At 33.9% G+C, this 25,312-nt stretch overlaps 1 protein-coding gene, 1 long non-coding RNA gene and 1 other non-coding gene across 4 annotated transcripts; all 3 read left to right on the forward strand.

The window, feature by feature from the left end:
• Position 1: 1 nt before the first annotated feature.
• Tmem167a (transmembrane protein 167A) lies at positions 2 to 20,095 on the forward strand. 2 transcript variants are annotated; one of them, XM_020167083.2, is made up of 4 exons: positions 41 to 164; positions 10,546 to 10,655; positions 13,642 to 13,676; positions 19,012 to 20,095. In XM_020167083.2, exons 1-4 carry the CDS (start codon positions 162 to 164, stop codon positions 19,080 to 19,082), a joined length of 219 nt encoding a protein of 72 aa, XP_020022672.1. In that variant the 5' UTR covers positions 41 to 161; the 3' UTR covers positions 19,083 to 20,095. The 2 variants fall into 2 exon arrangements, with proteins under 2 accessions (XP_073933256.1, XP_020022672.1); XM_074077155.1 differs by lacking the exon at positions 10,546 to 10,655 and having other exon boundaries at positions 2 to 164.
• On the forward strand, positions 171 to 3,576 carry LOC141424177 (uncharacterized). Its single transcript, XR_012449124.1, has 2 exons — positions 171 to 1,726; positions 3,475 to 3,576. It is a non-coding gene; the product is annotated as an uncharacterized lncRNA (long non-coding RNA).
• On the forward strand, positions 11,174 to 11,308 carry LOC141424563 (small nucleolar RNA U109). Its single transcript, XR_012449461.1, has one exon. It is a non-coding gene; the product is annotated as a small nucleolar RNA U109 (small nucleolar RNA).
• Positions 20,096 to 25,312: the final 5,217 nt, after the last annotated feature.

Below are 25,312 nucleotides of genomic sequence, written 5' to 3' on the forward strand. Positions count from 1 at the left end.
AGAGGAGCCTATTACAATGCCTGAATCTTGGAGCCTGGGCGGAGTCACCGTGAATGGCCAAACCGGATTGGCGGAGAGGCCAAGAGAGCTGGCGGGACGTTCACACCTCTTCCGCCCCGGGCCCGGAAGGGTGATGTGGCTGGGGCATCGCTGGCCTCACTATGGTAAGAATTGGCGGTACCGGTTCGCACCTGTGCTTCCCCAGGGGCTGTGGACTCGCGGTAGGGCAGGGGGTTAGTTCGGCGACGTTGGGTGCGCAGGCCAAGGAGCCTAGTCACTAAAACTTAAATTCTCCCGGACGCGGAGTTTGCACGGGTCATGGAGCCGTGTGGTCCCTGTACGCCTGTCTAGGGAGAATCGGGCCCACCATCCGAGGAAAACCCCAGGGTCGCGGAGCCAGGGTCTCCCACAGAGGCCGCTCTCCTGCCTTGTTTGTTTAGAAGTGCGTTAGCTTCCCATAATGCAGTACCCGGCGGTCACATAGGTTATCTTGAGCACGGACCCTTGGAAGTATCCGTCTCTCTTGCGTGCTCTCTCCCTCTCTTCCTCATCTCTCTCCCTTCTTCCCTCCACCCCCCCCCCAAGGTGTTATTAATGTTTAACACTAGGCTACACACCTTCAGTATCATTTTCTCAACTCTAAAGATGCTACCTTACAGTGTTGGTTTTAATGACTGCAGTTCTCTCCACAATGGGTTTCTCTTCTTGGCGATTAATGTGCTGTGTATCCTGGGACCTTCTAACACACCCCGCCCTTTGGGATTTTAATATGTGTTTGTGTTATTTGTTGTAGGTTATTAGGCCTCTCCGAAAAGTTTGCACTGTAAGTTAAAATTGCAAAAGAAATTTCGAGGCAGCTTAACATTTTTTTTGGTCACCAAATCCTGTGCTCTTTCTACTATGCAATAATGTCATTAATTCTACAGAAATTCCAAGTGGAAGAACAAGGTTGGTGTGGGGTAGAAAGGGAGTAAAGGTATAATTCTATTGCCTCAATTCTTTTTGCATCATAAATGCATTTTCATTTATCACAGTAGAAAAACAAACATCTTTTTAGTATTAAAAAAATAATTTTGACCTCATGAACCCATGAAAGAGTTCCATGAACTTTACCTTGAAAACAACTGCATCAGCTCATAGGAATGTGATGTGGGTGCTTATCCTCTAGCAAATTGCTTTAACTGTTAGCAAGTAAAAACTTTCAGGGAGTTTTGAGAAACTATAGATTCCCACACCAGTTAAGTCCAAATTTGTGAACTTTTTTTTTTTAAGTTGAAGCAAGGATTTATTTTAGTATAACAGGATAATGTATAGACAAAGGGGAGGAGGTGGAGAGAAGAGGGCAGGAAATGAGAGCAAAGACTTGAAAGGTGGTTGTTAGGCTCCAAATAACTGATGAACATCCAAAATTTAGAGCACACCCAGCACTCAAAATGTTTTGCATTTCATCAGCCAGGCTTTGTCATTTCCTGATTGCTTGGTCAAAGAACATTTTCATAGCAAATTTACCCCTTGTCTTGAGAATACCTTCATTTGTCACGTCATTTTATCAAGGACTCCTGTGAAGCATCTATTCATATTCTTTAACTCTACTAATGGCTCTACGATTTTTGACTTTACTATTGAACTGCAAATGACCACCAGTGTTGCCAGTCTAGAACATAGTCGAGATGCGTCTACTGGATCAGACCTTACTCATAACCATGAAAGTTTCTAAGTGAGAAATGTAAGTAGAGATGGGTTTTGTACATTTTTTGAAAGAAGACCAATAGAATCAAATGAAACTGATAAGGAAAATGTGGATTTATCCAAAGACAAATGTATATGTTAAGGAATCCAAGTGTTTAGTAGCCACTGTTGCTGAAGAGACAGATTATGTGTTCCAGTCAATTCTGGTCACTTATCTTGAACAAATGGGATGTGTATATGTTTGTATATTCATTTATAGGCAGCATTTATCCCTGTATTTCCATGTTTTCAATTTTTTTCTTTTTTTATATTATTGTTGTACTGGGGGTATATTATAACATTTATAAAAATTCTTAAAATGTATTAGTTGGATTCACCCCCTCCATCATTCTCCTTTATTCCCCTCCCCAATTCCTGGAATAGTTTCAACAGGTCTCATTTTTCCATTTTCATACATGAGTACATGATATTTCTACCACATTCAGCCTCCTTCTCCCTTTCCTTATATCCTCGCCCCCACCACTGGTACCAGCCTCCAGAGACAAACAATGTTGGTGTATGTGAGTTTACAATAGAAACTAGTTGGAAAATGCTAATCTAACCTAGAGATATGAATGCTAAGATGCTGGCCCACTTTTCCACTGCTGTGTAATTTTTATCATAATTAGGTCATGTTTCTACCTGCAGAGAGAAATAAACATACTCCATGTAAAAGAAGTAGGTATCTCACTTAAAAATGAACTTGAGTTAAGCTGGAGATATTAATGTCAGTAAAACTTCCAACATAATCAGTCAGCATTTGAAGCTCTAAGAAAGACTATAATGCATAAAGAAGGCCCTTATTCAACACTTTGGTTAAACATTTTGTTTTGACAGTTCTCAAATAAGCTACCTGGAGCCAAAGCGGTACAAATACTAATAAAAATACTTTAGATTTAATCAATGTCCTTTCTGTAGATTATGTGTAGTTAGTAACTCACTACTGAGCATTTTCTAGACAGCCTGCTTAGCTTATTAATGTATTTATTTTGCTTTTATTATTTTTGACACTTTTTCTTGCTTGGATCTTTTTCTCTTTTCCCTCTGTTTCTAATGTTTTGGGCAGTTTCTAATTTAAATTATTAACAAACTCCTTGAGCTTTTTGATATGCTATTTTTATTTATACATCAAATAACCCACTGTTACTGAATTTTTACTTATATCCAAACTAAATTAATATAGTTTTAGCATTCAGGAATGACTGAAAATATATCGTAATACCTAACGTATGATTAAAAATTGAAACTAAACAAGCACTCACCTTTTCAAATGGACTTGAAAGTAGAGAATTTTTTAAAGGCTGTCAACATTGCAAGTAATTTATTGTTCAAAACATAAAGCTTTGCATTGATCAATGTCCATCTAATTCGTTGATAAAGTGTTGCATCTGCTACTATGGTGACCAAATGAAAGTGTGAATTATTGTCATGACTTTAAAAGACCTAACCAACTGTAATTTACTCACTATGTTTATACAAAGTAAGTCATCAAGTTTATTTCCTTCTGGTTTGTTTAAATTGACTTAGAGCACTAGCTTATTAGAAGCTTGTTTAGTTCTGTGTGGTGTGATGGATCTGCAATGGAAAGAAACAATGAAAGGGCCTTGGGAGAATTGTCGTTTTGGTGCCTCTAAAGTAATGAGCACAACTCTGAGAGCAGTGATCTAAATTCAATGCAGGGCTGCTGCATTCTGCAATCCCAAGGGTTAACTACTTAATTCTGTTGTATTTGGTATTATGTTCTAGAAGGTGCCACAGACAGCCCTGGGTCAATGGATAAGTCTTTATTAAAAAAAAAAAAAAGAAGAAGAAGGTATTTATACACATGGTAAACACAATGCCATGTGTCGTTTCCCCCCCCCAAAAAAAAAAAAGCTATGAATGTCACCTTACTTGGCAAAAGGGATTTTGCATTCAAGGTAAGAATTTTGATATGGAAGATTATCCTGGATTAGGAGGAGGGAGGCAATTTAATCACAAGGAACCATGTGAGAAAGAAGTTGTAGACTCATAGAGAAATGTGTTTGCCAGGTACAGAGTGATAATGGGGCCACTAGCCAAAGAATGTAGATGGCCTCTAGAAGCAGGGGAACAGATTCTTCCCCAGAACTCCAGAAGAAATTAGCAAACCTATTTTAGACTATCTAGAAGGATAAGATTATTTGTGTTATTTAAAGCCACTAAGTTTGTGGTAATTTGTTACAACAGAATAGGATACCAGTTCATTAGGGAGCAAAGTTTTATTTCCAACATCTTCCACAGCTCACTTAAGAGATGCGTGGTGCCATCTAAATTATGTCACGAAGGCTCTTTTAAATTCAATGAACACACTAAAAATACAAATTTTTTCAGTCTTTCTTTATAGAATGCAAACTAGTAGAATCTATCAAAATGTAAAATGTTGAGTTTTTATCCAGCATTTCTAGAACTCTAATGGCCCCACTTAAAAAAGAAGAACTTCTCCAGTGCAAGAATAGATTAGTTTAGCTATTGCACATTATTTATAATAGTGAAATTTTGGAAACAAACTGCCTGTTTATGAGCGTTAGTAAAATAATATCCTTTTTGACAGATAGGAAACTAAGGCATCAAGTAAACATGACCCTGATCACACAGGACTGAGTAGACCCAAAATTCAAAACTATTCCAGAGCAAGGAAGTTTTAAAAAAATTACCTGTGTAGTACAATCCTTTTAAAAAATAACAAAACCTGAATGAATTCTAGTGAGTGTCTTTTTATGCATCAGCTTGCTAACAGTGATCATTTAGTTAAATTACTCTAGGGAATGGGAAAAGAGCAGGATGAAGGTGTTTATATTTTATACTGAATATATCTATGCTTTCTAAATTATTTACATTGGCCATGTATTTCATATAATATATACTGTGTATGGGTGGCTCATGCCTGTAATCCTAGTCAGGAGACAGAGATCAAGAGGATTATGATTTGTGGCCTGGGCAAATAGTTCATGAGACCCTATCTCAGAATTACCCAACATGAAAAAGGGCTGATGGAGTGGCTCGAGTGGTAGAGTACCTGCCTAGCAGGTGAAGCCCTGAATTCAAACTCCAGTACTGCCCAAAAAAATAATAAAATATAAAGAGAAGGAATGTCATTAGTAACTAGGAGATCAGTTTCCACCAAGAGCATAGAGTATTGGTAAGCCCTCGATAGTTAGTGTGCCTGTCTTATAATGTTTTAAATTGTAGAGGTCATTTCAGCTCTTTAGCTTTCTTTTATAATACAATTATTTGCACCATTGATTTTTGATGTTTGAACCTAGTCAGGGATAGTTTTTATTTCTTAGTATGGTTCCTATGAGAAAAATGTATTATTTTTCAGAAACAAAGGTATTGAAAACTGTAGGGTGTACTTGAATTCGAGATGATATTAAATAGTTAATTGTTGCATATTTTTTAAAATCATGGTTGCATATGTAAAATATCAACTATTTGATGTGACATCTTTAGTCAAGAACAATGTACATCACACTAAAATGAATCTGTAAAGCTTTAGTATTCTCATTGGACAATTCTGTCTCTGATTATTATTTGAGGACAATTGGCAAAACTGTAGAGAAAGATGTATTTGCCCTGGAGAACTCATTTTCCTTTTCAAAGTCAGGTAATTTTTCTAGCCAAGTGGAAAAATAAGTAGTTACTTCTTTAGAGAGACCCAGACCAAGGTTAATGTGAATTTCCAAAGAGATAGTAAGGCAGTCTCTCCTTCCTTCCTTTTTTTCTAATTTTTTTTTTTTTTTTTTTTTTGTGGCAAGGTCTCACTATGTAGTCCAGGATGGCCTTGAACTTACTGCCTTAAGGACTATCTATGGGAGTACCGTAATAAGAAATCCTACAGCGGAGTGCCAGTATAAGAAAAATATTTAAAACATAAAATCAAGTGCTACTTCAGAGTATGCCAGATGATGTGGTTGAGGTCTGCCTATAAATACATACTGCTTTGTTCATGCTAGCTTTGAGTTAATTGAGGAATCTCAGAGGTTTGTCACACCCTGAGATAGTGTCTGGGAAGTATTTTAAAAAAAAAGTGTGTTTCCCTGTTTAATACATCCAGTTATGCAATATCAAATAATATACATTAGAACTAAGAAGTTAGGAGATAGAATTCATTTTTATAAATCTAAGTATATCCTCTCCTGTTCATGTCTTTGAATAATATCTCAGTAATCTTACTAAGTTATTCTTGGTAATATTTACACTTTATTTTAGTAAATGTGCATAGCGTGTATTTTTTCATCTGAGACCTTTTACGAATTATTCTTTATCATGTAAGCACCTTACTTGTATTTTTGTTAATGTAGTTCTTAATTTTGTGTACAGATGCTTCTCCACTTCTGATGTGGTTTTGTCCACACTAAACATACCATATATTGAAGTCAAAAATGCATTTAATACACCCAAACATCATAGCTCAGCAACATAGTACACTATAGTGTGTTACCATGTATAGTTGTTTACCTTCGTGAACAAGTGAGTGGCTGACTGGGAACTGCAGTTCACTACCACTGCTTAGCATCAGGAGAGATAAGTATCATAATCCATATCACTAACCAGAGAAAAGATCCAAATTTGAAGTGCAGTTTCTACTTAGTACATGTTTTTTTCACTCCATCCTAATGCCAAAAAAACATTAAGTTAAACCAATTTAAGTTGAAAATAGTCTGTAATCCTAAAACATTAGTGTCATAATCATGGCACAAAAAATGAAGGTGATTAGCATTAGATTACCACTGAAAACTAGGTAAACCTTAAACTTGAGAATTACTTGGCATTTCTGTCAGTAACCTTCAAAGTCTGAATGATCTTCAAAGTCAAAGAGATAGGAAGTCAGAACAATATATCCTGTCCAGTGGGTGAATATCTTCAAGGCTGGCCCCTTGATAAAATTAGAGTTTCTGAGTTCCAAGGGTGGCATTGATACTAGGTAGAAATTACCTCAGGCCTTTATTTTACCTTGAAGCCTGTAGGTCTTTCATATAAGCATTAGGAAGTTCTTTCCATTTGGTTTTCCAAAATATTTTTGACAAACAATTATAAATTCACAACAGTATATGGAAGTTTCTCTTGAATAATAGAATATTATATTGAGCACTCTTATGTACTTTTTAAAATAATGCTTATTGTTAATTTGGAATCTTGAGAATGCTCTTGGATTTGTTACAATATTCATATTCATTCCCCATTTTCCAGTGACTACTATATACTATTTCATCTAATAGTCAAAGGATTATTGATAATCTCAATAAAATAGGAGACAATTACAGTTTGATGGGTGCTATCAAAGGAAGGTGTGTCTGTAACAGGTAAATATAAACAACCCTGGCTTCTTGGAATGTAGAGTACAGACAGGGATGACTTCACAGAAGAGGTAACTCTTGAGTTGAGACTGGTAGAATGTGTCAGTTCACAAGTCATTCAAGAACAGTTGGCATACAGAAACAGTACCTTGCAAAAGATTTCATGATTTAAAGGATATTAAATTGATAAATGAATTTTACTTCTTTTACACCTTTGTCATCTATTTTATGATATATCTTTCCTTATTTAGTTTTCTCTTTTCTTTTCAGTAACATTTTCTTATTGAAAATCCTAGTTATTTTTTTACTGAAACAGGAACATCTGTTTCATCTAACCCTGAGCATACAATTTTATGTTAGTGAACAACAGATGCTAAGCATTAAAAAGGATGCTATAGGTGGCAGGCTAATGTCCGTAACTTAGAAACACTCTTTTGACTAGAGTCTAAGTACATCTAAAAGACTTTGCCATCTAAAATTATTTGTTTAAATTTTAGTCTTCAAACACCCAGAACAAAGTTGTATATATCATTTTTGTGCTTGTAAAGTTTTCATTTGTAAATGGTTGCATACAGGCAAATGTATACATACACACTCCACTTTAATAATAGGTGTGTTCTTAAGTGCCTTTTTATCTTTTATTATGAAAAACTTCAAACATACAAAGATAAAAAGAAGGGAAGGATGAATTTTCATATGCTCAGCATTTCATTGTCATCCCTACTCTCTTCCCACCACACACATAGTGAGAAGTCAATCTTAACCATCATACCATTTAAGCATATTTAAAAGGTATTCAGGGGAAGAAACAGAGCTGTGACAAAATCTTGAATTTAGATTCAGTAGGAAGATGATAAACCCACTTTGCAAATTTCTTTTCCAACTACTTCATTACAGGAATCTTTTGCTTATTAAAATAAATCTGTTCATTATTCCGTAAATATACAAATTCCTTTTCTCTGGGGTATTTTCTCCACATTTCTGTCTTTTCTGAGCCCAACTAGATTGTGCCTTTTGTGGTTTGACTCTGTTCCTGCTTTGTTTTTGAAGCTTTTCCTTTTGAAATCTTGTATTTGTTCCCATGATTCAAGCCATCATTTGTACATGCTATAATGTTTTGCTATTTAGTTTTGAAAATAGTCTTTTTCTAACTTCAGTATAACGCTGTGTGCCTCAATAGTCTCATCTGGTAACATAAGGATAATAATAATACCTGCCTTGGACATGAGGATAAATAGTGTGGAACAGCACTGAATGAATTTCAGTAATTGTTAGCTATAAACTCCATGAAGGAAGGAATCATGCCATGTACCTATTTAAATTCTCAGTGTCTCACTCATTTCCCAGATAGTATATACTAAATACATATTTAGTCTTTTGGCTAGGAGGCGTTTTGCTTTGGATTTCATGAAGTTATTACCCAATACTATTTAATAATATATTCATATATACCTTCATAGTATGACCTTTGAAACACGCATTGTGAGGTACTGTGTGTGTTTTCTATCTAGAATTGATCAGTAGTTACCATTTGCTTTCATAGATGAAAAATTAACAACCAATTTAATTTAAAAACAGCCATACTAAAATTTACCTTTGGTATATTCATGAAGAAGTCCTTTGCATAACAAAAAAGTATTAAAATGGTAACTGCAATTCATTTTTATCTTTTTCAGACCATAAAAGTAACACTTAGGAAATCTTTGAGAAATCAGGAAAAGTAGGGAATGAGGTAAAATCTATTCAGAGATAATCTTTGCATTCTCCCACTTTTGCATAAAGGTTTACATAACTAAAGATATGCTGCCTATGAAATCTTGTGTCCTATTTTTCCTCTCCAAATAGTATTATGCATAATATTTTAGTCCTTAAGAATATTGACAAATAAGATGTGTAATTCTTTTCTGTTTCCCAGTAGTTTATATAAATTTATTATAAATATGTGAAAAGTTAAAAGGAATATTAATTTCTGTCAGGGCTAGTTCTTTTCTTAAAATTCTCTTGCCTATTCTTACTATTCATATTTGTTGGTAGTAAGTTCACTTTAAATTTATGAGTTAGCTTTGTAATGTTGCCTTCCAAAATAAGAGCCTGGTATGTCAGTATATTCTAATTCTAGTCTTACATTCTTCTATATGCTTTAAGGTTCCATCAACTTTTTCTGTTGACGCTGATGTTGCACATTTTTTTATTAAACATATTCTTACATATTTTAGCTTTTTGTTATGTTTCCTATCATAAATGGAGTCTGTTATGTCTTTCAACTAGATGATAACATAATTGTGAAGGCTGTTGACATATATATTTTAGTTATATGCCCAGCTACCTTACTTAATTTTCTTAAAGTCTATAACCATTTTTCACTAGACTCTTGGACTTTACAGGTAAGCACTCATTTGCAAGGAACAAGTTAGTCTTTTTTAAATTTTATAATTCTTACTCTTCCTGACCTTTCAAGAAACAGTTCTAAATTTACTAAATACCCATGTTGCTGCCTGCTGTGTGAAATGTATATATAGGTATAGTTGAAATGAGACTGAAATAGGAGGATTGCAATTTTAAAGGCAGTATGGGCTATATAGTAAGACCTTGTTTCTAGAAAAAAAAAAAAAAGAAGAATGGAGAGTTGGATAGGAAACAGGAGATGGGAAGAGGAAAGTTGATTCAAGGAAACTTCTTAAAACAGATGACACTGGAGCTGAGTTTTAAGCAGAGTAAGGCCTCCTCCATTTTACTGCGACTTGAAGCCTATAATTTCCTGTGCTTGATCAGGAAAGTTATGGTTTCTTACGATTTCTGTGCTAACTTTTAGAATTAAAAATGAACTACTAAATAGAGAATAATTTGGATGGGAGGCTTGTGGTTCAATTAGAGTACCTGCCTAGCAAGCGCAAGGCCCTGAATTCAAACCCCAGTACTGCCAAAAGAAAACTTCTGAAGAGTCAATAGTGGAAAAAAAAGTAGGTCCATTTCTTTTACCACTGTCTAATAGCCTTATATCTGTCAGAGCATGGGACATGCTCTCTTAAATTTACAGCTTATTTATCCCCCCAAAAAGTTCAAATTTTAAGGAACTTTGATCAGATTTTAATCTTCTCTGCAGTCACTCCTGCTTTAAGGATGCAAAACAGAGCTTTAGAGAAGCCAGTGATTCCACTAAGGTTCCAATAGACCTTAGTCTACTGGACTAAGTAGTCAGAGACCTCTGTGTTAACTACATATTGACAGTGCTTTGGTCAGCAATTTTGAAATCTTGACATATTTCAAGATTTTAAATTTTATAGTTCCTGTTGCATTTCTTGCCTCCCATATAATGAACAGGAAAGTACAGCTTTAGAACACTTTATTTTTCTGGTTTTAAGTGTTGTTGGACATGTTCTGTTTGCCTTTTTGAAGAAACAAAAGCATGATTCTTGATATGGAATTGTCTGACAATTCTGCCTCAGTAGTTTTTCTTGCGACATTAATTTGTTGTTTGTTTTTTTTTTTCTCTTTTTAGTCTGCCATTTTCAATTTTCAGAGTCTGTTGACTGTAATCTTGCTGCTTATATGTACATGTGCTTATATCCGGTCCTTGGCGCCCAGCCTCCTGGACAGAAATAAAACTGGGTATGTTGTTAATGATGTCTATAATCACCCAAATCTGTTCTTACAGACAGTGAATGTAAATTACCATAAAAGTCATTAGATAACTATTTGTAATTTAGTTTGTAATAACTTTTTACATTATTTTCTCCCTACTGTTAAAAATCCAAAAACTATATTCATAGTATCTTACTAAATTAAGTTAAATTTCAAAAGTGATCTGAAATTTAATCTGTTAAGAGAAAAGCAGTATTGTTTAATACACTAGAGGTGAAAACAAGTACTCACTGTCTGTCAGTTATGACAATGCCCCACCTCTTTTGTAGACATTATTAATCTTTTTCTCTGAAATACTATTGTATTTATTCTTCAGTACTTTGTTCTCATTTATCAGTTGTTTGGGTTCTAATACAATACATAGGTATTATATCTGTCTAATAAAATATTTAGGAAATTGTGTCATTAAAGAATAAGCACATAATAGTAAAATAGAATATTTGTATTCTTCTGATGCAGTTAGGAAATTTTCTTTCAAGAGGAAGTTGCATGTGGAAATGTCTACCCCTCATTACTCTAGGGGTAGGAATACATCCATAACATGCTACATTACAAAAGGAGTTCTCAGGGCTGCCAACCTTACAGTAGAGGTTGAGTAGTAGTATATTTCTCATACATAACAGACCAAATATTGTTATATCTTAAAGTATAGATTAATACAGTTAACTGTTTGAAAGCTTTAAAGAAAAATCTTCACTTCTCCTTCTATAAATGTTAAGGACCATTTTATTTTCATTATACATAGGGATTATTTTCTATGGAAGAAATTTTTAATTCTTTTCCCTATTTATTACAATTACATGTTTTATGAGGCTCACAATAAACTCTTTGTTTCATTACATTTACCACGCTCAGGTGAGAGATATCAAGATAGATTATATAAAATGTGCTTGTGACTTTACTATTGAAATAACTTTATTTTTGCTTATTTAATATAGAACTAAACAGCAATAAAAGATCGCCAGTTTGCCTTTTTCCTAATAGCATTATCAGCAGATTTACTTACTGGCATACAGCCATGGAAACTAAGCAGCATAATTGTATTGGTTTTTATCAGCTAATGGGGTTGCTTATTTTCTTTAAGTAGCATTTTGGGATATTACAAAAATGTATCTAAGTAGAGTAATATGTTGAAACAGCCAAAGTGGTACTTGAAAGTCTGAGTTAAATCCAAATTAGAATTTTTGTTGTTGTTTACTAATATACATTAGTTGGACAGTGGGGGATTCATTGAGACATTTGCATTTGTACTACAATATATCTTAATTAGATTCACCCCGTCCATCATTTGCTCTTATCCCTCCTCCCCACCTTAGACCAATTTAAGATTCTTTATTCATTTGTGAGTTAAGAATGATGTTGTACCAATTTCTTAATGATGCTGTCTTCTGGAATATTAGCCCTGAAAAAAAACTTGATTTTGTGATCTTAAGATTACTGACTCTATCTGTGGAGCTCTTAAGCTTCCCATGGAAGAGCTTCAGATACTCTGTTCTGGGTCCTTCAAATCATTCTTTCAACCAGAGTAGCTTTAAATTTTTAGTGTGTATTATGATCAGTAGATTTTTAGAATCAAGGAACCAATATGTTTTTGCATATATCTAACCTGTTGTCTTTGTATTTCTGAACATAGCACATTAGTCAGTATTCCAAGGACTTTCTCTATAATCACTCATTTATTCCTCATAACAACCTACAAAAGTGGGTGCTATTATTAACAAGATGAAATAGCTTGCTCACGAGTGTGCATCCTGTAAGTTGGACTGAATTAATCCACAATCTAGCCTTGACATTAGCTTGTATTATTTTTACAAATATGTTTGGCTGTGGTCCTTTTATTCCTATAATAAGGTTTTACCTATCAGAATGTCTGTTCTCTGAAATAAACTTGTATTTTTGTCCATTCCATTTACTCTGAACTGAGAGGCTTTTTGCTTTGAGGTCAGGATGATGTTATACTTTGACAGAATACTATACCTAGAATGTAATTGAACCAGTACTTTCTTTTTCTTGTAACCATCCAGTTGTAATGATTCATTAGCCAGCCATTTCTTTGAGGACAAGAAAAGTGTACTTCCCTGAAATTTAAGTATTGTGATTTTGTTGAACCAATCCTAATGTAAACAACAAATAATGTTGATATATCTTAATTTGTAACCAAATGTACCATCACATAATTCTAGTCTCTTGTCAGACCAGCAAAGTAACATCTGCCATGTTTGTATTTTTTTCTTTCAGATGTCTCTGTTCATTAAAGGTTCAGTTTTTTTCCAAAGCTTGCTTTTTTTACATGTCAAATAAATGCAATATCCACTTTTATGTATTTAATTCATAATATGTTTATTCATAGAATTGAAAGAAACATCTTCATTGTAATTCTTAGTTTTGGAATATGTGTTTTTAATGTCATACTTAGTGAACTCATCCAGTTTCTCCTAAACTATGAACTAAAATCATATATTTTTATATTCCTCCTTATTGAATGACACAGATAAATACTATCATTGGAATTCATGATTATACATAATTTAAATATAGATCTGCTTCTATGAGAAATACATTCTTTAATGATGAAATTCATTTAAAACTTGTGTTCACTTATCATTTCCTCAAAATTGGTACTTAATCAAATAAGCATTTTAATTTGCTACTTTTGAAAATGGTAAAGTACTTGAAGTTATAGTAAAACCTTTGAAAATTTTTGCCACTCTCACATTGACTTACCCTGGTTTTGACCTACGACACATATATTCCAGCTCATAGCAGTTTTTATTCACTAATGGCTTGTAGGCTATTGTGTCCTATTTTTGTACATATATTGTGACTCTGTCAAACAAGCAGATTTCAGAAATGAACCAAAGCATTAAAAGTTAAATTGCCAGTTTTTGGTTAATTTTTTACTTGATATTCCCAGTAATCAGTAACCACTTTTGTTCTGTTTTATTCTGTGCAGACTATTGGGAATATTTTGGAAGTGCGCCAGAATTGGTATGTATCTAATCTCCCTCCATTTTTTCAGCTATAAATTGTTGGCCAATTTATTCATGTCTTTTATTCAAAGAAATCAAACGTCAGATTTTAAAGTACAGACTTCCCGTTTACTTGCACTTTTGTAAAAGTTTGCAGAGTTCCAAGTTCTTTGCTTTGTAAAACTAGATTTGATGAGGTTTTCACAATATTTCATTAACAGGGAGATGGAAATAAAACAAAAAACTCTCTGATTCATGTATTACATGCCATGAGTTTCTGGTTCTGAAGAGACTTTAAACAAATAATACAGTTTTGTATGCATATGTTCATACTATGGAACATGCTGTTCTATTTCTTGTATAACTGCTTTTCATCTAATGAAAAGCTGTTTCGGTAACTTTCTCATCTAATGAACAGCTTAAGATAGTTCAAAAAGTATGTAGATATAGATAAGAAACTCTTATCCCATTCATATATGTGTATATATATGTGTGTGTGTGTGTGTGTGTGTATACATATATATAAATATATAAAACATTTAACACTGAACCCATCACATAGTAGACTCAATGATTGGTAAGTGAATGAATTAAAATATATTTTATTGCTGTAATTTGCCATTTTTTTGAGTAACAGATTACACCCCTTTTTAAGTATGCCTAATTAAAAAGAAAACAACACAGTATGGCATTTGTGTTGTCTTACACCACTTGGGCTGAAAAATGAGTATTTCTTGTTCTTTTTGGAACTATTTGCACGACCAAAACTTATTTTTAATACTCTTCTAACTTTGACTTTGCACATAGCTACCTTTTCTTTCATAAAGCTGTCAGGCTTTCATAAAATCTTTCTACATCAAGCATTTTAATGGTAGCCAGTTTAATAACATCTTGAATGCCCTAAACCTAGGCCTTTAAATAGAATGGGTGATTAAAAGAGTCATTTCCATTAGAAAAACTGTGTTCCCTTTCGAGTATTTTGCTTTATTTTGTTTTCAGCTTCTTGGGGATGGAGGAAATTTAGAAGATGGTTTATAACAAGAAACAAAATTGTTTAGATATTGGACAATACAAACTAAATTCTTATAACACTTAGAGAATTTTCTAAAGATGACCTGAGAATTAGTGTAAAAGGTCTTATGTTATTAACCAGTAAACTGATTTTCAGAACAGTTTTTCTTCCGTTGAGCTTTTAATGATAGGCAAGATCCCACTAACAGTGGCAATTGTAAGCATAATACTAAATTATCCAGAAGTTCTTTCTAAATCTGTGAAGATGAGATTATAAGATTCTATGACCTTTTAGGTTTGTAGAAAACCATAGTACAAGTATAAAGGACTTCACAGAAAAATATCTTTTTCAAGACCCTTATTCTAATATAGTGTCCCTCAAGTAGACATTATTCTCCAGAGACTGCAGTGTGATCTTAACATGTTCAGTTGTCCTCCTTCTGTGTTCTTTGTCATGTTTTATTCTCTTTCATAAAGAAAGACCTAAGAATCAGCTTTTGGAGAAATATCATTGACCTTAAGTTAGTAAAAGCACAGATGTAGCCTAGATAAGTTTGTATTAGTCATGGGACATTTAGAAAGTTCGGATTATCAAAACCAGAGTGGGGGACATACAGTGGACAACAGTCAGGGATCTCACTAGACATCGTAGGATGCCCAGAAAAGCCCCTCACAATGTAATTATCCAGACCAAGATGTTAGTAATGCTGGAGTTCGGAAGGCCTGGCCGACATTTGCAGAGATGTGTGGTGCAGACTTCTCTGGCACTCAGTCATGTACAACAGCTGCAAACTCTAAAATAACAGAGGAAATCTTAAACACTTCAAAGGGAACCAAGAAGAGAAAGACAGAATAGCACCCTCGATAGTTAATAGTTCTAGCTAATGGCAAATGTAAATATATATCAGCCAAAATGCTTGCTTCAGAGAGAAGTCACCCTACAAAAGAAAAGAATATTACCAAGGAATTGAGTGGTAAGAATACTGCAGAGAGAAAAAATAATGGCAGAGCAGGTCTAGTATTAAGAGGCTGAGTTTCCATTTCAGTTTTGTCATTAATGTTGCTAACTCATTTGGAAAATACTAGGATATTTTAAATCAATTTTACATAATAGAGAAGTGTGTACAGTTTATTCAGTAGCCATCAGTGGTCACCCAAGTGACCATTTTGTTCACGATTATTACTTGAAGAGACTATAAAAGTTTTAAGACATCTGTTTTGTAGTTTTCTTAATGATTTCCTGTAATATGATCTGTTTTTATGTCTGAAAGGTGCCCTTTCTTTTTTGTTTGCTTAGTTGTTATTTCTCTTTTTTTCACTAGATTGTGTGAATGCTATAGGTTGAATAGTTCAGTTAAAGTATTTGTTCTTACCAATTGTATAAAAACATTAGCTTTATATTTTGGCAAAATGTTGGTGTTCCTAGAAATGTTGATGTTGATATGCTGCTTTCTCAAGCACATGCTCCTCTTTTTCTTGACACACAATCTGTCCACAAGGAAAGGATGCAGTTTTAATGGGAAAAAAACCTCGCCAAATCATCTTATCATATTACACATCACATTACAGCAACTGTTTCACATTCACTTACACAGTCCTAAGACCAGACAAGAAGTAACATTCTTATTCAAGTTCAACCTAAGATGTTTAGCTCTACACATGGCAATCTCTTTTAAGAAAATTAAAAACAGGAAAATGAAACCCATATGTAAATTATACCATTCTAGGTCAGATGAAGAAAATAACTTCCTCAAAAATTAATTTTCAGCAGATGGGAAATTTAGGACAATATTAATTACTTCCTTTAGGTATTTAATAAGGCTACCCTAAATAATGAGGCTGTTTATCCTTAATAAGAGTAGAATACTAGCTTATGAAATTTGTCTGAAATTTATGTGTGAATTAGCATTGTTTAAAATTGTAACCCAGATAATTCTTTAGCTTTAAAAGGGTTTTGGGTTTTTTTCCAGTTGAGGTGATGGTATTATAAAAATATTTCTAACTTTCTAGATTTTCTAGAATGCAGTACATTATTAAATGTCTGTGAGCTAAAAAACACGTTCAGAAAATCACCAAATTTTTGCTTTTTAAATATATGTGATATTTTCTGGGATTGTTATTGAGCACACAAAAGATTTAAACTTTTTTTTGTGTTAGAAATACTTACTGAAATTGCACTTTTTTTCTTCCATTTTTCAGTTGGTATGTATTAAATTATATATATGCGGTAAGGGGTTTCATCATGACATTTCCATATAAGCATATAAATGTACTTTGATCATATTTACCTCCATTAGTCTTTCTTATCTCCTCACTTTCCTTCCTCTTTTCCCTTTCCACCTTCCCGGTAGTCCCCTTTTACTTCCATGACTTTGAGTTTTTTTGTTTTATTTTGTTTAGTTTCCTCTTAGCTTCCACAAATGAGAAAAAAAATACATGTGATACTTGTGTTTGGCAGACTGGGTTATTTCACTTAACATGATCATATCCATTTTCCAGTACATGGCATAATTTCATTTTTCTTAATGGCCAAATAAAGATCCATTCTGTAAATACACCACATTTTCTTTATCCTTTTATCAATTGATGGGCTGATTCCATAATTTGGCTATTATGAATAGTGCCGTGACGGAAACCTAATAACACAATGGCAGTGTGAGATCAATGAAGAAACTCTAAAAGTGAAGATGAACTTGAGAATTTTAATTAATAATGGTAGTTAAGATTGATGTGTTCCAGAGGTAGTTAAAAACACTTAGTTACTACAAAAGAACTCACTTTAAACTGTCTCTAGCGGAGCATACCAGATGTATCTCAAAGTTATTTCTAGACACGATTTCTTCCTTCTTGCTTTCTTTGTACCTAGTGTTTTATGAATTAGTATAGCCTTGCATTTACTATAGAAAAGGTTAAGATAAGTTTAACTAACAGTCACAGGATCTTTATTTATTAGTTTCACAAGCCAACTTCAGGTTCACATTATACAAAGGAAGGTCTACAGATAGAAAGCACCCCTTAACAAATGTGAAAATTACCTCATATAGAAGTTGTTGGTTTTAAGTTCTACATTTCTCAGATCAAGCACCCCTAACCTGAGATATTCAGAAATCTAAACCTTTTTTAAGCATAGACACAATGCTTAAAAAGTTTCAGATTTGAGGGCAAATTTTTTAAAACTCTGAAATACCTCTCATATCAAGCATTTCAGATGAGGGACACTTGGCCTATAACAGATCTGGTAAAAATGTGTCTCAGAAATATTTTTCTACTTTTTTTGTTAAGCATTTTTTATGTCCATTTTTTTAATTTTATTTTACCGTTTTTACATTTACTTACAAGCGTATACATTATTTGGTCCCTACCCCACCCCTGCCTCCGGGCAGAACCTGCTCCCCCCTCTTGTTCTCTGATTTTATTGAAGAAAAAACATGTAAAATAAAAAGAAAAATATAGTGTTTTTGCTTGTGTTGTTTCCATGCATATGTGTGTTACAAACCAAATTGCTTCATCTCTATCAGACCTCTTCACTACTTTCTAGTCCCCTTCCCACAGTGGCTTCTGCCAGATTAAGATTACTGTATTCTCTTGTATACAGTGACGATATCAATTACATTCATGTTTTAGTTTTCTTTCCCTTTCCCTATTCCTCCCATGCACAGTCTCCCCTTTGTCTGTGACCCATGTCCAATAATATTACTGCATTTGTTTTAGGTCTATAATCCACATATGAGGGAGAACATGCAGCTTTTGGCCTTTTGAGCCTGACTAACTTCACTTAAGATGATACTCTAGTTCCATTCATTTTCCTGCAAATGTATTTTATGTCCATTTTTTAAATTAATTATATTGACCATTGTGTTTATCCATGCATGAATGCTTTCTTTTCCTCTGCAAATGCCCTGAATTGCTACTAGTGATGAAAAAAATTATGGCTAATTATTATGTTAGGCTTTCTTTGTATAGGTAGATTTTTTTTTTTTTTTTTACAGGAAGAAAATGAACTGTTTGGCTTTAATTGAGTTGCTTAAGATCATTTTCCTTAAATCTCTGTTCTACAGTCTCCATTGTATTTTTTAATATCTGGGTTTAATATAGTTGCACAGAAATGGTGCTTTCAGGATTTTCTAAGTACATCAAAAGAAGCTGGTTTCAGAAATAAATCAGAATAGTTTAGTTGAACTTGTTTTTATGTTGCATCTAGTTCCTTGTTTGCCCCTGTTCTGTATATTCACCTCATAGATAAGAACTTGATCTTGATTCTTACCTGTCCCTCTTCCGATATAATAACCTTAAATTCGTGTTAGTCACTCATTTAATCAAGGTGAACATCTTATTTTCAACAGGTGAACGAAAGAGTCCTTATGTTGCAGTATGCTGTATCGTGATGGCCTTCAGCATCCTCTTTATCCAGTAACTTGGAAAACATACTAGAATTTAATTGCCATCAGATTTCAGTATGAACAAGGACTTGCCTACAGAAAATAATGGAAAGAATATCAGCCTTTTTATCTCTGAACATTGAATGAGATAAATTTCTAGATGTTGTTCTCTATTTTTGTTATTGGACCAATGTTCTATATACATAATTAAGGTGTAACCATTTAGTACACAAAGAGTTTAATGGTCTGTAACAATCAACCTCAGTACTGTCTCTCCAATATTACATTCTACAAATGTCATTCTGTTGTGTCAGATACCAGTTTGTAGTAAGGTATCTTTAAGACAGGCACATAGTATAAAAAAATTAGTAAATTATTCTTAATTCCTTTCACTGTGAGTTGGAAATGATAAATCTTTATAAAAGGAGACCTTTATTGGACTAGCCTTTTTTATTGAGAAAAATGATTCAATTTTGTGTTGGTAAGGATTGCATTCATATTTAATAATGCTTGCTCTTCCTCTGGCTACATCATTTTGATTATTAACTGGAGTACCTCTTCTCTTAGCAAATTCTGTAGTTTATTACAGGTGTTTAAAATATTTAAAACTAGCCTATGCAGTTCTTAAGCAGGAAAATAAACGAGATGTGACTTAAAAGTGGTACTGGTGAAATGTTCATCTTTAACATAAAAAGATTTAGGCTAATCAATGGGCATAGCAATCTCTGAGGCCTCTGATCAAGTGTGGACACATGTCGTAAGCATGAATGTGACCAGCTAGCTAGCTGTCATTATCTGAAAATGACAGCATTCTTAGAATGAAAAGATCAAACTAGAACAATTGTGGAATGATAATCCTATATGTGTTTTTCATTCTTTTTTAGTGTCAAGTCTTCAAGTTGGAACATTTATTTTAATTGCACCAAATGAACTGAATTTGTGTTTTGTTTTTAAATGCAGCGCTTTAAATCGAGCTTATGTTCTGCCTGTCAACTTGAACTGGAATGTCTTGTGTTACTTTGTAGATGATAAACAGCTCTCAAATCTACTTAATCTGTGTTATATTGTATGTGTCTAAGTTTTAATACTGAAGGAAGACTTTCAGTAAATTTTAATATAGGCAAGAGAAATATTAGTAATGTGATACAAATTTGCAATACACAGTTCTAAGTTTATGGTTAATATTACTATTTGGCTGTTTCAAAGCTAAAGAAACTTAAATTTTAGATTAAAAAGTACTTATCGTTTACTAATTAGATATTGTTCTCAACCATTAAGAGTAAAAAGAAGAAACTTTTTTTTAAGGAAAAATTATTTAGGAATTATTTTCAATTTGTTGTAACTGTTTCAGTAGAAACAAAGTATAGAATTTGAAGCCACTTTTTTTTTTTTTGAAATAGGGTCTTACTGTGTATTCCATCTAGCCTTGAATAGGTGATCCTCCTGCCTCAGCCTCCTGAGTGCTGTGATTATAAGTATGCACCACCATGCCCAGCTAAGTCACCAATGTTTAAAGACCACTTTAAAGTACTTGGAATGAATTGTAGGAGAGCATCAAGAAAGCTTATTTTGTGTTACTTTTTTTTTCTTTTTAAAACAAAAGCATTTTTGTAGGATATTGCTGTACTTATATTTTTTTCACATCTGTAGGTGGTTAAAAGTAGCATATTTTGCTTTGGACAAGGAATCGGGTTATGATTCTACTCTGAACTCCCTTAGGTTTAACATTAGGTAACATTGGGTTTAACATCAAGAATTGTCAGGGTATCCCAGAATAGGACTCTTGTGTCAGCATATTCATTCAGAATAAGTCACCTTTCTGGGTCTATTTTGTAGGTGACCATCTCTTGTACATCTCTGCTGCCAACTGGACTTCCAAAGCTTTGTCAGCTTTTTTTAATATGCTAACACAAATCTAACATAACCTATTTTAAGACGTTTCTTGAGTTTGCATGTCAGAAGAGGTAGATGGAATGTACGTTTAAGAAATATTTAACCTGAAATATTTGTGGTAAATAGTAAAACTTTTCACTATGCCTAGGAGCTGAACAGTTCAAGGCAGCTTATTTCTAATCCCAATCATTCTTAATGTCTTTAAACACAAGTTCATTAGGAGGTGGGGGAAAGACAAAGGATCTTATGAAGAAAAGCAGTTAACATCTTTATTTTTTTCAGTTACCACTGAATACTATACTTTAAAACCAAAGAACAGTGTAGGGGCTTTTAAGCCCACAGACTTCAGATACTCATCTTGTGGAATGTAGAGGAGAATTAAAGATCAACTTACCCATCAACTGTGCTGCCTCTGTCACATGGACTTGCTGCAAGACTTGAAGAATGGACCGTGAAGTCCATAGCTTGCTAGGTTCAGGTGCTCTCCCTGGCTTCCTTTATGGCTTCAGAATCTTTTGATTCCATGTCTCTTGGAATTTGTTTTGTTCTGATATTTACTTTCCACTTGGTTTCAGCTTTGCCAATGACAGGGTCATGTCTTCTTTCCAGGCAGTCTTACAAGATGGGTAATCAAAAGGCTACATAGTCTGTAAAATTCCCCTGTAGCTTAAAAAATTGAGATTCAAACTCAGTGTCTTCGTTGACCCCTATTCTGTGCAGGCACTACCCTGAATCAAGCTTTTTCCTGATAGGGATAATAGTAATTTGTAATAGATTTCTTCGTCTTGGCAATCAGATAATTAGTCTAGTTTTAACTTAGGGCAAAATAGATGTTTGAGTGAATTAACTTCTCCAACTTTACAAAGTCAAAACTGAACAGATCTCTGCCTCTTTTTTGACAAATCTTCAGTACTTGTAAATAATACATATTTTTTCAGTAAGTATTTATAGAATGCATATGTTATATTGCCATTGAAAATAAATAAGTACAGTTTCTTCCTTGTAATTATAATTTAGTAGGTAAGAGATGAAGTGATATATTCAAAATATGTGATAGCAGTTATTATTGAGAGAATCCCAGGATTCTAGAAGGAAACAAGAGTTGACTATTCAATGAGGATGTTAACTTCCTTCTAAAAAGCATTGGATAAGATGAACTTGAGAGCATTTGCAAAAACACAGTGGTGTACAGAACTATACATGCCAAGCTTGTGCCACTTGCAGAGTATTAACACATAAGCCAAAAAGGTGGACAGAGGTAAGATCTTAAGAGACTTGTATTTTTCTCATTCCTATGTATTACCTACCTCACAATTGAAGTTGAGTATATTTTCCTTCTTGCCTAACACAAAAGACTTCCATGAAGAAAATAAAATTCTCTTTGATACATGTGCAAACAAGGTTGAATATTTCTATGGCTAATTTTGGACCAGGAATGCCATAGCATATTCTCCAGAGAAAAACCTAAGTAGAATATAGGGTAGAGGCAACTAGTCATTTGAGTCAATGTTTTCAGGAACTCTTCAAAAGCTTATGCTCCATCCATGTGAAAAGGATGTTTGCACTGTCTGCAGTTCCTAGGTGCACAGAAAATATCTTCAATAATCAAGGACTTGCATTTTATAAAAGCCTTTGAGAAGTTACTGGATCCTAGCAAACTGAAAACAAGAATGAAAGGTTTGGGGGGGACCACTCTTTCTTTGGAATTCATCCAGTAATGATAAATGTGTGAAATATGTCACTAATACCAGCAGCATGTGGATATTGCACAGTTTTGTTGCTGTTAATCAGAACTGCTGCTAGCTTCTGAAAAATATCTGCATAGCTCTTCTCTTACTTTGCCCTCAAACTAATCCCAAAATAATCTTAAATGGAATTCCAATATCAGAAATGAAGATATGGAAATACATGTCCTATGATAATAAGACTACAGATAATCATCCTAATCTCTGATAAGTTCATATGTCTGGTATGTAATAAAAGTCCAAATGAACTATCAAGAGCCTCCTAGTTTTGTCTTATTGCCAGATAAGTGAAATGATTGTTTAGAGGTTAAAAAATTGGAATTGTCACCTTTTTAGTAAGGTAGAAACAGAAAAACCTTTTGCCTACATGTTAATTCATGGCTGGCCAAGATCCATTTTTGGATATGCCTTGCTTTGGAAAATATCTTACTGTTACCATCCCAAGTTTTGATCAACACAGATAAAACTTTGTTAAGCCTGTTAATAGATTAACCTAACCTAATTCATACCTAACTGAATGATTTTCAACGGTTTTGTTTTTAGTTAGGTTTAGAACTCATATTCCAGATATGAATAGGAAAAGAGTATGTAGTTATTTCCCTCAGTGTATATTGTAAACTTTCCTTGTTGCTCCATTATAACTACCAATTGGTGTGTGACTTTATAGAAAAAGTTAATTTCTGATTTCTAACAAGTCAAAAGAACCCCAAATGGCTTTGCTTTAGACCGTTGAACCTATTCAGGAAGCAAAATCTGTTCAGTTCAGAGGGTTTACATTAATGTCCATCACCAAAATTGTCTATAGGGCAGAAAAAAAAGTGAAAAACAAATTTTGGAAATTAAGTTGGATCACTTCACACAGACAATGGAGGATGAGAACACTCAGGAATTTTGTAATACCCAGACACTATTGTTAAGAGTTTTATTTGACAGGGAAGATGCCTAGGAACAAATGTGTAAGGATATAGGGCTTATTGCCAAAGTGCCAAAACCTGGAGTTTATCAGCTACTTCCAACATACTTGATCAGTATTCATTCTAGGTAGGCTAAGTAGTGAAAACAATGTGCAGATATTAAACTGTTCAAAAAAGTAAGTATTTAAAGCATATAGGATTTTAAGAAGGCCAGCATTAAAAATATTTGTAGTATCCAAATGTTAAAACTGATCTGCGGGTTCAAGATTATAAAAAAGGATTTGATCTTAGAAATTATGAGTTTGTAAAAATAAAATACAACATGCATTGGGGCTCTTGGAAATAAGATGGTGTTTGATTTCATTTAGTAGAAATGCAGTTTTTTTGCTTTCAACTTACAAATAACACCACTAGTAAATCTTGGAAAATAAGAACTGTGGCTTATAAAATGTTTTTAAGAACTTTACAATATGAAATTAAGCTGTAGCACACAAATATAGGATAATCAAGTTAGATGAGTTTTCTGGAAAGTTTTATAAGTAAACATCTGTCAATGGGTTACTGTTCTTACCTCTTAAAATACAGTGTCAGTTCTCAACACATTATGCTAGTTGAATGTTTTTTTCCAGGTTTTGGGTTTTTTTGTTTTTGTTTTTGTTTTTTTGTTACTTTTCAGTATTTCAGTCACAAGGATCTTCAAAAAAGTTTAATTGAATCTGCCACAGATAACAGAAATTTGGCATAGTATACTATTGAGATGATCCCTGATTCCCCAGGCAATTAGTTTGACTTGCCATGAAGAAGTGAGGTAAACTTGGGATTACCTTAAGGCCCTCCAAAGTGGAAAAATTAATAACTTGTTAATCTTGATCTATAGGGTAGAGTCTTTCCTAGCTCCCATATCTAGATGAGTCCTTTCGTTTGAGATCTGTCATGGTCAGGGTAGTCTAGTAAAACAAGGTAAATACAACTCCTAGAATTTAGATTGTTAGTGAAGACCAACTTAAAAAAAATAGGCAAGTATGCACAACCTATAGTAAAGACTGAAGAAAAAAAAAACTGAAAAATGATTCAAATGAGGTGACCAGAGAAGACCAGTGTATGAAGTTGATAGTTAGGCTAAGACCTACTGCAGATAAGGAACAGGATCAAAGAGGCAAAAGGGACAATATATTCAGAGACAGGAAAGAGCTTGAGATTTGCAATAGTAGATAAACAGAAAACCAACATGGAGAATAAACATACAGAGTGAAGAAAAAAAATGGGCCAAATCATGCCGGACTTTGAGCCATAGAAAAGACTGGTTGACTCAGGCAAAATATTTGACCGTACATAATTGAAGAAACTAGGGTAGCAGTCTGTAAGGCTGCTGTCTTGGGTCTGATGTTGGAGCTGAAATCCCCATGGCAGGTATTCAAGAAGAGAAGACTAAAAACTTCAGGACGGATGGTCTGACTTGTTCTTGTTCTGACCTTGGTACTGTGAATCTCCTACAGAAAGAAGCCAGTGACATTATGTTCAAGCTACAAAAATGACTGCTGCTTTACCTCTGCTGAACAAATTTCCCCCAATGTTCTTTCCTGTGGTCCACAATACCCAGAATTTTACAAGGAAAGAAATTCTAGGAAATGGGGTACAGCCTAATAAGTTGATACATTACAAAGTTGTCAGTCCCTCTACGAGCCTTCAACATATATTTCCTCCCAGCAACTA

Source organism: Castor canadensis, chromosome 6 (genome assembly GCF_047511655.1).
Source record: "Castor canadensis chromosome 6, mCasCan1.hap1v2, whole genome shotgun sequence".
In the NCBI taxonomy this organism is placed as follows: domain Eukaryota; kingdom Metazoa; phylum Chordata; class Mammalia; order Rodentia; family Castoridae; genus Castor; species Castor canadensis.

Coding starts and splice junctions, on each gene's coding strand:
- Tmem167a (XM_074077155.1), top strand. CDS start 17: ATGCCTGAATCTTGGAGCCTGGGCGGAGTCACCGTGAATGGCCAAACC. Junction 165..13,641: donor GCATCGCTGGCCTCACTATG/GTAAGAATTGGC, acceptor TATTCTGTGCAG/ACTATTGGGAATATTTTGGA. Junction 13,677..19,011: donor TTGGAAGTGCGCCAGAATTG/GTATGTATCTAA, acceptor TATTTTCAACAG/GTGAACGAAAGAGTCCTTAT.